The sequence below is a fragment of the Leptonychotes weddellii genome, chromosome 8 (assembly GCF_054177405.1).
Source record: "Leptonychotes weddellii isolate Sample4059 chromosome 8, ASM5417740v2, whole genome shotgun sequence".
NCBI lineage: Eukaryota > Metazoa > Chordata > Mammalia > Carnivora > Phocidae > Leptonychotes > Leptonychotes weddellii.
The window spans coordinates 26,011,875-26,022,507 of record NC_138376.1 but is presented as its reverse complement, the minus strand read 5'-3'; the positions used below and the strand labels follow the sequence as shown (position 1 = coordinate 26,022,507).

Here is a 10,633-nt window from a genome sequence, read left to right as displayed (position 1 = left end):
GGGCTCTAATTTCACTGGTTGTTATGGCTATTTGTTTTCATGCAGGATTTTCTTCATTTTTTTTTTTTTAAATTTTGTGGGAATTCTGTACTTCCTGCCTGTACATGTCATCCAGAGAGGTTTTGCATCTGCTTCTTCCAGGCTCCCCAGGGATATTACCAGCCTGAGACCCTGTTTCTTTCTTTCTTTCTTTTTTAAAGTAAGCTCCACTCTCAATGTGGAGTTTGAACTCACAACCCTGAAATCAAGAGTCGCATGCTCCACCCATTGAGTCAGCCAGCCACGCCCCATCTTTCTTATTGAAATAAACGTATTGCATTAGTTTTTTTTTTTTTTTAAGGATTTTATTTATTTATTTGACAGGGAGAGAGCAAGAGAGCACAAGCTGGGGGAACGGCAGGCAGAGGGAGAGGGAGAAGCAGACTCCCCGCTGAGCAGGGAGCCTAACGCGGGGCTCGATCCCAGGACGCTGGGATCACGACCTGAGCCGAAGTCAGACACTTAACCAACTGAGCCACCCAGGCGCCCCTTATTGCTGAAGTTTTAAAGAACTATTACAAAGATAGTAGCTTCTAATTCTCTTAAGGTTGCTTTCTTCTCTTTTAGTCTGATTCATTTGTCCTGAGTATCATTAAAAAGAGATCGACTTGCTCCCCAAGTTTTGCTCATGGGTAAAAAGCAGAGGTCCTAAGGCCCTGGATCAATATGCCTCTTCCCAGCTGAGTGGCCCCAGGCACACTTGCTAATCTCTCTCATTGTGCGTCCTCACCTGTAAAGGGCAGGTGATGGTATTTACCTGTAGGGTAGTGGTGAGAATTAAGAGGTGACGTATGTAGAATGCCTGACACGAACTAGGAGCTTAATAAAGAGTGTCACTTAGTGATACTAACAAGTTGCCAGAATGAAGTGATGCTGTCTCTTTGCAGCCAGGTAACAACAGAAAACTCGTACCGAGACGTACCTTCTCCCTCAACTGAGTGCTATCTAGTTCTTTGGTATCCTTTACTCTTACCTCTTTAGTGCTGGGAAGAGGACTGGCCGTTAACAACTGAGCCAGTCTTCAACTTGACGTGAGCAAAATCAATCAAGCAAACCAGAAGATTCCATCGTTAGCAAGGCTATCAATTTCAGAGATGCCCCTGTTCCAAGCATTCCTCTTCCTCCTCCTCAGGTCCTCCTGTTCCCCTGGGACTGTCCCTCTCCTGGCTGAGATGAACCCTATGGGACTTGACAGAGGTCAGATTGCTCCGGCCAGCAACAGAGAAAACAGGGAGGCAAGTGTCAGACTTGAAAGGGACTCTGATGGCGCTTCTGGCGGGAGCGGCTGAGTTGCGTGGAGCTCCAGGCTTCCTGCTCAGGGCATGAGGTCCCGGGGGCAGAGCAGTGGCCATGACGGCCAGCACCCTGGCAGCCCTCGGTGTCGTGAGCGTGGACTCTGGTCCTGCAGTCACCTTGGCGGGCGGCTCCGGGCTCCTGGTTTCTGCAGTGTCCGTGGGGATTCTGGTGATGCTGGCCACTAGATGATCCCATTTCCCACACAGCCCTGGGGCTGACGGTGTCTGCCCAGTTACTAACGGATGGCCTCAATTTCCCCCCTTTTGATCTTTCACTCCTTTTGATAGTTTGGTCACAATTTCCTAGAGTACATTCCCCACTCTGGAATGTTTCGGGGTGTCTGTTTTCCTGGCTAGACAAGCACCGAAGTCTGCCCTGAACTTGCCTCACTGCAGTCGAGCCCACGGGCTGCAGAGGGTCCGGCTCTCTGTGAAGGTGGCACCCCGGGAAGTAAAGGAGAAAACTAGGGTGCTGGCTGAGGAAAGCCCTGGTCTCTTGTGCGGGTGATGCCTCCTCCAGGGCCCTTCGGAGCCCTTCCCAGGCCCTCCTCACGCCAACGGAGTTGCTACTACGGCGCCAAAGGTGTGTGTACCCGTTCTCCCACTCGTCCCCCAAATGCCCCGTGCAGGGCAGGCACCTCAGTCCTCCACCTTTGCTGACCGATGAGTGGGGGAGCAAAGCAGGTGATGGGGAAAGGTGGATCAGCTCTCCTGGCCTGCACCCCAAAGTCTCACTTGCCCAGCCCGGTTTCCCCCTTTGCACACTGGATAGGGAGGAGGGGGAGGAGTCCAATCAGCCCCCAGGAAAAACCTGTAAAAAACGGAGTCAGCCTACATCAATTCTTAAATATTTAATTCCCATTTATTTAAAGTTCTGTCAGTCTGTGTACACTATTTATATTAAAAACACAGGAAGCTGGGGATCCTAGCAAAAATATACATTTCGATTTTGGAGATTGTGTTCAGACACTGAGAAGAGCTATATCCTCAGCACCAGGCCTGGGTGGGGGCGGGGGGTGCGTGGTGGCGGAGGGGGGGGTGGGGGTCAGGCACAGCATCTCTCCCTTCACAGCGCTGGCTCAAAGGGAGCACCCTAACCCCAATCCTTGGTCAGCTGGGAGTGGCGGTGGGAGTTGTCAGTAGAGACTGATCCTAGGGCATGGAAGGCAGGGGCAGATGGACGGGACTCCAACCTCAGGTCTTCCGCAACCTTTCTCAGAGACCCTCACCAGTCCCTCACCCTTCCAGGCCAGTTTCCTTCCTGGTGAAGCAGGCTGGGTGGGCTGACTTCCTGCTCAGACACAGCATCCAAGCTGGGCTTCAGTCCCTCCTCTGAGGCCGAATACTTCACCTGGGAGGAGGGGAAGGGTAGATGCAAAGGCCAGAGGAGGGGGACTGGGCCTGGCAAGGTCCTTGGTCACCAGAAGCTGTGTAGGGGGAGTTCCCGGTGACCGGCTGGGCTGAATACAGGGGAAAGGGAGAGCAGCAGAACTGTTGGGACAAATGGATGTCACACTGAGCGGGATCAGTTTATCCCTGGCACCTCCCCCATAAGCAGGTGCTGGGCTGGTTCAGCAGGGCACCCCTGCCCACCAAGGGATCTGGGAATGAGGGCGCAGCTCTGCCCACTCACCTGGAGGCCCCTCTGACCCATCTGCCTTGGGGAAGGGAGGGTGAGGGGTGTGGAACCAGGTAAAGTGATTCAGTGCTTGTGTGTGCTGGAGTGTTGGGGGGTGGGGGCGTGCGTGAGCTTCCTCTGGGCTCCTGGTTGAGGCTGAGGCCAGGAACTCCTGAGAAACAGGAGTCGTGGGTGGTGGCTGCTGCAGAGTGGTGGGAGAGGGGCTGCCGATGACCCCAAGGCCTGGGCTCAGAATTAAGTACACCACTTGCTGCCTTTTCTGCCAACCTCCGCCTCCCTCGAGGCTTGCTCCTCTTCAGTGGGGGCCCCCACCTGAAGGGAAGCCCATCTCCTTCCAGGCTAGGGGTGTCCCCTGGCGGCCAGCGCAGGGGACCATCAGTGACACTGGCCTGGAAGACTGGTGAAAAGAACAGAGAGGGCGTTGGTAATAGTGGGGCTGGGGTGTGCTGCTAGAGAGGGGTTGGGTGGGTAGGGGAGGGCGGTGACAGTCTGGGGGAGGCGTCCTGGCCCTCAGGGCAGGGCCCCCGTGACTGGGGGCCATTGCTGCAGTCAGCCCGGGCCCTGCGTGGCTTCCCCAGGAAGCCAGGCCCAGAGAGCTTAGTGTTTCTTTGGCTGGCCCATGTCCTTTGCTGTGAAGACAGGAGAAGTGAGGCGCCTACCCTTACAGGTGACTGTTGGTGCGGAGGGCAGGCCCATTCCTCCCTGCTCCTGGGGGACAGGGGACGGGGCGGACGAAAGCAGAGGACCTGTTCCATGCTGCTGGTGAAGTAACACAAACTGTCTCACAGAAAGAGAAAGGGGGACAGACATAGGGATGGGGAGAGAGAAAAAGGGAAGGCCAGGGAGGAAGGAAGAGGGGAAACCTACAGAGAGGAAGAGAGAGAGAGCGAGCAAAGAAATTAGAGAAGAGGATCTGAGAAAGAGGCACATGAAGAAGGGGAGGGAGGGAACGCAGGGAGCAAGAGGCCGTGTGTCTGAGCGCGGGAGTGTGATTCCACTGCTCCGGGCCCATGTGCGCCCAGGGCTCAGGGCCTGCTCTCCGGAAAAGTCCCGTGAGTGGCGTCTGTCCCAGCTCTGTCCGCCTGCCCCCAGAGGCCCCGGGCGCACGCCCTCAGTACATGTCCTTGTAGATCTCCTGGAGCAGGGGGTGCAGCGAGGTCTCCGTCTCGGTCTTCTTGATGCGCTGCATCATCTGCGCGTGCTCGGTGACCAGCTGCCGCAGGTCAGCCATTTTCTGCAGCAGCTTGGGGAAGAGGTACTGGGCATACGGGTGGTTGGCCTGCAGGTGGAACTCGAGGGCACGCAGGATGGTGTCCTGGATGGCCTCCACCTGGGGCACGTTTATGAGGCCTGGCCGGTCTGTGGGGACACAGGGCAGAGGTGTGGGAGGGAGCAGGCATGCATGGAAGTCTCCAGGGGCGGCAGAGGAGCTCCCCTACCTCTACCCGGGTGGGTGACTTGGCCCAGGGGACAGCAGACCTACTGCTGTGACAGACCCAAGCCCTGTTCTGTCAGTGACTGTTCTACTGAGTATTCTAGCCCCTCCACCCCAGGTCCTGGCCCATCTCCTTCACTTTTTTGTTTTTTCTTCTGAAAAAGGCAGTATGACCTCATGGTTAAGAGACTCACTGTCTGGATTCAACTCCCGTCCCTACCACAGGCTAGCGAGGAGGCTGTGGGCGGGCCACTCGGCAGCCTCTCTGACTTCCGTTTTGTCATCTGTAAAACGGGGTGACAGAAGTACCTTCTGCACAGGCTGCTGCGAGGATCAAATGAGCTATAATCTGGGAAAAGGAACCAGAACAGTGCCTGGCACGAAGTAAGCTCTATGGCACTGTGAGCAGGATGATTATTCTAGTTATTGCAGCGGAATCTGAAAAATGCAGGCAAAATATGGAGAATTTCTCCACCGTCAGAAATCATCCCCGTTAACATATTGGCATTATTTCTTTGCAGTCTTTTTTCTGTCTCCTCTCCATCGAGAAGAGGGAGCCGGTCCTCCACGCAGTTGGGGGTCGCGTGTCGCACGGCTGTCATCACAGGGCACCTCCCCACGCTGTGCGCGCTCGGGCCTGGCGCCCCGCGGTGGGGGCCCGAGCCCCAGCAGGGCGGCCCCACCCTCACTTACCTCCACAGAGAATGATGGCCGCGATGAAGAGAGCCAAGTCACTGTCATCAAGTTCCAGGGCATTGAACTTGACCGCAAACTCAAACTTGGGCTCGATGATGTCACTGAAGGGCTTCCGGAGGCTCCGCAGGAACTCCCGGGTGACGAACCCGGTGCCGTTGGCCACCAGTAAGCCGTCCTTGTTGACGATGGAGGCCAGCATAGCGAAGATGGCCTCGTGCACACCGTACTTGAGGAGGGTCACCTGGTCGTTCAGGAAGAGGCTGCTGAAGCTGGGGATGCTCTTGGCGAACTCGGTGAGCTCCCGCACGGTCTCGACCGTGGTGCATTGGCAGCGGTAGAAGACGTGCACGCTGATCTCCTTGTAGGGGGGCAGGCCGGTCACCAGCTGCTTCCACACCAGGCCCTTCTCCGCTTGCCACAGTGTCTCGATGTCATGGATCACAAAGGGCTGAAAACCAGGCCCCGTGAGAGGCCAGGCCTCGGGGGGACCCCCGCCCATGTGCTCCCCATGCCCCCAGCCTGTACCACGAAGTGAGGGGAGGGAGGAGGCCCGGTTCTCCCAGCAGTCAGGCAGGCGGCGGCAGGGCCCAGAGCCCGGGGCTGCCAGGCCAAGCAGTGACACTCACCGCCGTGTGGCTGGCCTTGCCGGTGAGGATGCCGCGGGCCTTCTTTTTGGTCATGTTGAAGTTTTTCAGGTAGGCGTTGTAGATGTGCTTGGCGAAGGCCTTCAGGTCGGCCACCTGTGGGTTGTGCGGATTCCCCTCGCTTGCCGTCAGCCCTGCCACCAGCTTCCTCTTCTCGGCCTCTGGCATCCGGCCAAAGCGGATGGCTGTATTGGGGGGTGGGGGGGGAGGGGGGGTCATCGAGGAGCCCAGGCAGGGGCTAGCACCTCTAACCTCCTTGTCTCACAACAGGTACGTGGGCCAAAAATGGAGACACGTTTTTTGAGCCCAGGACCCTCAGAAGCTCTATGGCCAGCACACTGGAATGCTGGGGGACCCCTCCAGAATGCAAGCGCTGAGGGACAGGGATTCTGTCTTGTTCACAGTGCCTGGCACGTACACAAAGGCCCTAACTCCTCAGGGAGTCAACTGAGCCACTGTGCCTGGAAGGCAGTGCACTGTGATGCGCAGGAAGACAGTTTCTGGTGTCAAAGGCCTGTGCCTGAGTTCCAGCTTGGCAGAAATAGGCAGGCTATTTCACCTTTATTCATAAGAAAAATGGGCTAATACTGAAATCTCACTGGACTGTCAAAAAATAAGACTATTCACACAGTAAGCACTAAAAAGTTAGTCATTAGTAATGGAACAGGATAGAAATCTGGCTTCTCTAAGAGAAAAAGTGAGAAGAATTGAGTTGGCCCTGAGATCTCCTAGGAAATCCGCTCAGCCCACCCAAGGAACAGAGCCCGGGCAGATACAGACTGAAGGGTGGGACCAAACCCCAGATCTGCCAGGCCCCACAATCTAGGACAAGCTTCAGGTGGAGGGCTCGGTCCCGCTACCATCTAAAAGGCAAGACAGGGTAGCTGTGAGTGGAGACATTTAAACAAGAGGCTCTCCCCAGTCCTCTGGGAGGGCAGGGCGGGGTCTGACCCAGACAGGCAAAAGGGGCAGGTGGGCTCTGCAAAATCCTACTGTATGGGGTCTGAAGACAAGACTCTGTAGGAGGCCCAAGTGCAGGGCGGGATCTGTCTCCCGGGAGAGGCCAGCCTCCAGGAAGCTCCTGCCTGGCTCCTGGCAGCGGACCCGTGTGGTCCCTCACTGGCTCCTGCCTGCCTTCACTAACCAAGGAGAGCTGAGGCGATCCCCGGCTTGGGCAGTGGCTTTTTACGCTGTCTCGGGTCACCTGAGCCAGGCTTGAGGTGCTGGCTCAATTCCCAGTCCCCCTCTGGGCCAGCGAGGGTGAGCGCCCCAGGCCGGGGCCCCACAGCGGACGTGGAGCCGGAGCCGTCTGGGGAAGGCCGGTCTTCGCCAGCTGCTGTGTCAAGCCGCACCTGCTGCGCGCCAGGCGCCGCTCCAAGGGCCCCCCCACCGGGCCGCGCCAGGCCCGGGCGGCTCTCACCGTTGTGCGACATGCCGAGCGCCACGCATTTCTGGAAGCGGCAGTACTGGCACTTGTTGCGGTTCTTCTTCTGGATCTTGCAGATGCGCTCGCACTTCTCGTACTCCAGCTTCATGCGGATCGTCCGGCGGAAGAAGCCCTGAGGGGCGGGCGAGAGGTGAGGCAGAGCCACAGGAAGCTCAGGGTCCTGCTCTGCCCCGTGGGTTCTGTGACGTCAGGGGCCCCAGTTCTGGGTGTAAATGTCAACCTTCCTGAAATCTGGAAGTAATTGGGAGAAATTTCTTTTGGAGGGGAGGGAGGAGGATAGTAAACAACTCTAAAGCCTTTGAGATCTATCTATATTTAATTCTTTATTTTAAATGCTTCCTTGTGAGTTTGGTAACCTAAAACTGTACTGTGGGTAATCTGGTTTATTCATAAAAGTATCTGGTTCTGGGTATTTTCTAGGCGGCGGTGTGGCAAAATAGTATGTACAATTTTGATGGGCGTGCAGGTAGGAGGATGAACCCGAAAGCACCCCTGGAGAAAGAAATGTAAAGTTTCCTTTTTTCCCCTCAAAAAGGCCCTTCCGGGCCTTGAGGTGCAGGAAACACTGCCGTCAGGGTGATGGTTGAGCCCAAGACCCTCATTCTGCCCAGCCGGTGTTCTAGAGCTACGTCCCCAGGGGGCGCCAGCAGCCAGCCAGCCCACATGAGAGGCTGGGGCAGTGCGGAACAGGGCAGGCCTCACCAGGGACCAGCAGGACCCAGGGCGGTGGCCTGGAATGGGCCCAAGGGCCTGGCGGCCGCCCAACCAACAATTCCGCAGTGGGGACTGTGAGGGCCCGGCCTCTCTGGCAGGTCAGCTCTCCGTGTAAACACAGCCCCAGCCGCCAGCCACCACTCGCCGCGGGCCCTACCTTGCACCCCTCACACGCGTGAACACCATAGTGGAAGCCCGATGCCTTGTCCCCGCACACACGGCACTCCATGTTGAGGCTGCCACACGAGGCCCCGTCACAGCCCATCTGCAACTGGTCCAGCAGTGAGGGTGGCGAGGAGCTCCGGGAGAGGTCTGCAGACACACGACACAGGGGTGCCTTCATATTCAGCCAGGACGGGGGTAGGGGAGGTGACCAGAGCCCATGGGGCAGAGCAGGTGATGGGAAGAGCCCATGTTTCTTAAGCAGCCCTCACTCAGCTCAGACACTTAAGAGCTATGTGCCTCAAGGAGTCAACCTTTCTGAGGATCGGTTTCTTCATCTAGACCATGGGGCTTTTCCTCAGACCTGACATACAGCAGGTGTTTGGGGAATGGCAGCTATCACTATTGGGGGGAAGTCAGAGCCTTCCTGGGCTGTACTCACCACTGGGGAGGAGGAAGGGGTGTGTGTGTGTGTTTTGGGGGGGATGATTGTGTTTTGGGGGGAAGGGAGCAAGAGGAGGAAGACAGAATCTCTTCAGACTGAACTTGGGAAGTAGCCCTCCTAGCTTAAGAGGCTCCACTGTGTGGGCCCATGTAGGGTTGTATGAAATGAGTGTTAGGGAGACTGCAGCCCTCCACCCACCTCTCCTGGGAAAGTCGATTCTTGTGTGGACTCCAGAGATGCTGTAAAGGATATCTCAAGAAGCTCAAACCCATTCTTACAAAACTTCTTGCTCAAGTAGAAAGAAGGCAGGTACCATTCATGCTGACTGGGCAACATACTGAATTTCCCCAGGTTTTTTTCTATTTAAGTGTACAAGATGTTTGAACCAGGTGTTGTAAGTATAAGCAAGGAAAGCACTAGACTAAGGCAATGACTTCAGGGTGTATGTGCTGTCAGCTGACTCGGTAAGAATTTCTGGGAGTCTCTTTGGAATCTCTCCCCTGGACACTCAGCCATGAGCCCGGCCCTGAGCCCCAGTGTCCCGGCCCAGGGCCAGCTGCATGACCCCACATGCCGCCTGTCCTGCCAATCTGCTGTTCTCTGCTCTCTTTCCTGATGACTGAGCAACCTCCTCAGGGGCAGGGGCCAAATCCCCAGACCAGAGAGTCAGTGGCTCAGAGCAGGATGGCACCTTAGGGAGACCCAAGCCGTGAAGCTGAGCCCAGACTTAACATTTCCCAGGCTGGTGTTACTCCTGGTCCGTCACCCAAATATAGGTCACTCCACAAAATATCTTGATTTCCCTCCCACGGAGTAACCCACCCTCCCTAGACCAAAGTGTACTCCACTCTTCTCACACCTTCCTCAGCTCCCCTTTGGGCCCTAGGAGTGACAGCAGGAAAGCCTTCAGCCAGACCCTACCTGGGCCACAGGGAGGGGAGCATGAGCACCAGACCACAGAATAGAGGACCAGACAGCCTGCTGCCCTCCTGGGCTGGTAAGGGCAGGGGTGTGAGGTAAAATAGCCTGTCCCGTCCCAGGGCCTTCGCTCCCGACCATCGGTTATTCCAGGGGGTGTAACGACCCACCTCAGCCCACAGATGGGGGAGAGTGGGCTCCCTCCGTCTCCTGGGCACAGTGCTGCAGGGGGGCCTGCAGCTTGGGAGGGCAGAGCCACTCTGGTTTTCTCCATAGCCTTTGCCACCACATTTGCAGTCCGTGTGTGTTCACTCAGCGTTGGGTGCCCTCTACCAGAAAGTAAGGGCCACAGGGCAGGAACTCTGCCCCCAGGGTGCTGCTACGGGATGGGGAGCAAGCACGGGACAGTGACTATGGAGCAAGTAAGTGGACCTCAAGCTCCCTGGGTTGGTCCTGCACTCGGCGCCAACGGGCTGCAGGGGCTGGGCAGTCTCCACCTCGCCTGGAGGCCTCCGAATAGGGGCAAGAGAACTCATGTTATGAGCTGTCCGGAGAAAATGAGATCACGTGTGAAAACCCTTTGTAGAGACCAGTGTGGCGGCTGAGCAGGAGGGTTTCTGGCCCTCACCCCTCTGATCTGTGTGGTCTGTGTGCATGTTCACTGTGTCACTTCGTGTAAGCAGCTGTGTTGTGTGGCTTACACATCTGCCTCCTCTGCTAGACGTGGGACATCTCTAATCACGCCGCCTTTGGATCTCTAAGCTCACCTCCACCACCGAGTCTTGTCCGCAGCCACCAACCTTTTGGTGGTGCCCTCTGTGTTCTCCCTCCTGGCCTCGGAGGCCGGGCAGGGGTCTGGGCACTTGCACTGCACGTGGCAATGCCACCCTCTCTTTTCATTCAGCGGACATTTGGTGAGCACCTGCTGTGTGCACGGCAGGATCCACACCCTGCCCTCGACTAGCTGAGGTGAGAATGAGGTAAGAAAGCTGGAATACGAGGGGCGCCTGGGTGGCTCAGTCGTTAAGCGCCTGCCTTCGGCTCAGGTCATGATCCCAGGTTCCTGGGATCGAGCCCCACATCGGGCTCCCTGCTCGGCGGGAAGCCTGCTTCTCCCTCTCCCACTCCCCCTGCTTGTGTTCCCTCTCTCGCTGTGTCTCTGTCAAATAAATAAATAAAATCTTTAAAAAAAAAAAAAA

The 10,633-nt window shown here is 56.7% G+C and overlaps 1 protein-coding gene across 3 annotated transcripts in view; it reads right to left on the bottom strand.

Moving 5' to 3' along the window:
* Nucleotides 1–2,172: 2,172 nt before the first annotated feature.
* The window catches only part of PPARD (peroxisome proliferator activated receptor delta), an 80,248-nt gene continuing 71,787 nt past the window's right edge, over nucleotides 2,173–10,633 (bottom strand). For all 3 annotated transcript variants that reach the window (XM_081828081.1, XM_081828080.1, XM_081828082.1), the window contains 5 exons: nucleotides 8,067–8,221; nucleotides 7,169–7,307; nucleotides 5,731–5,933; nucleotides 5,102–5,552; nucleotides 2,173–4,332 (listed from right to left, as the gene is read on the bottom strand). In XM_081828081.1, coding sequence (XP_081684207.1) covers nucleotides 4,085–4,332; nucleotides 5,102–5,552; nucleotides 5,731–5,933; nucleotides 7,169–7,307; nucleotides 8,067–8,221 — 1,196 coding nt within the window. In that variant the 3' untranslated portion in view covers nucleotides 2,173–4,084. The remainder of the gene's footprint in view (nucleotides 4,333–5,101; nucleotides 5,553–5,730; nucleotides 5,934–7,168; nucleotides 7,308–8,066; nucleotides 8,222–10,633) is intronic.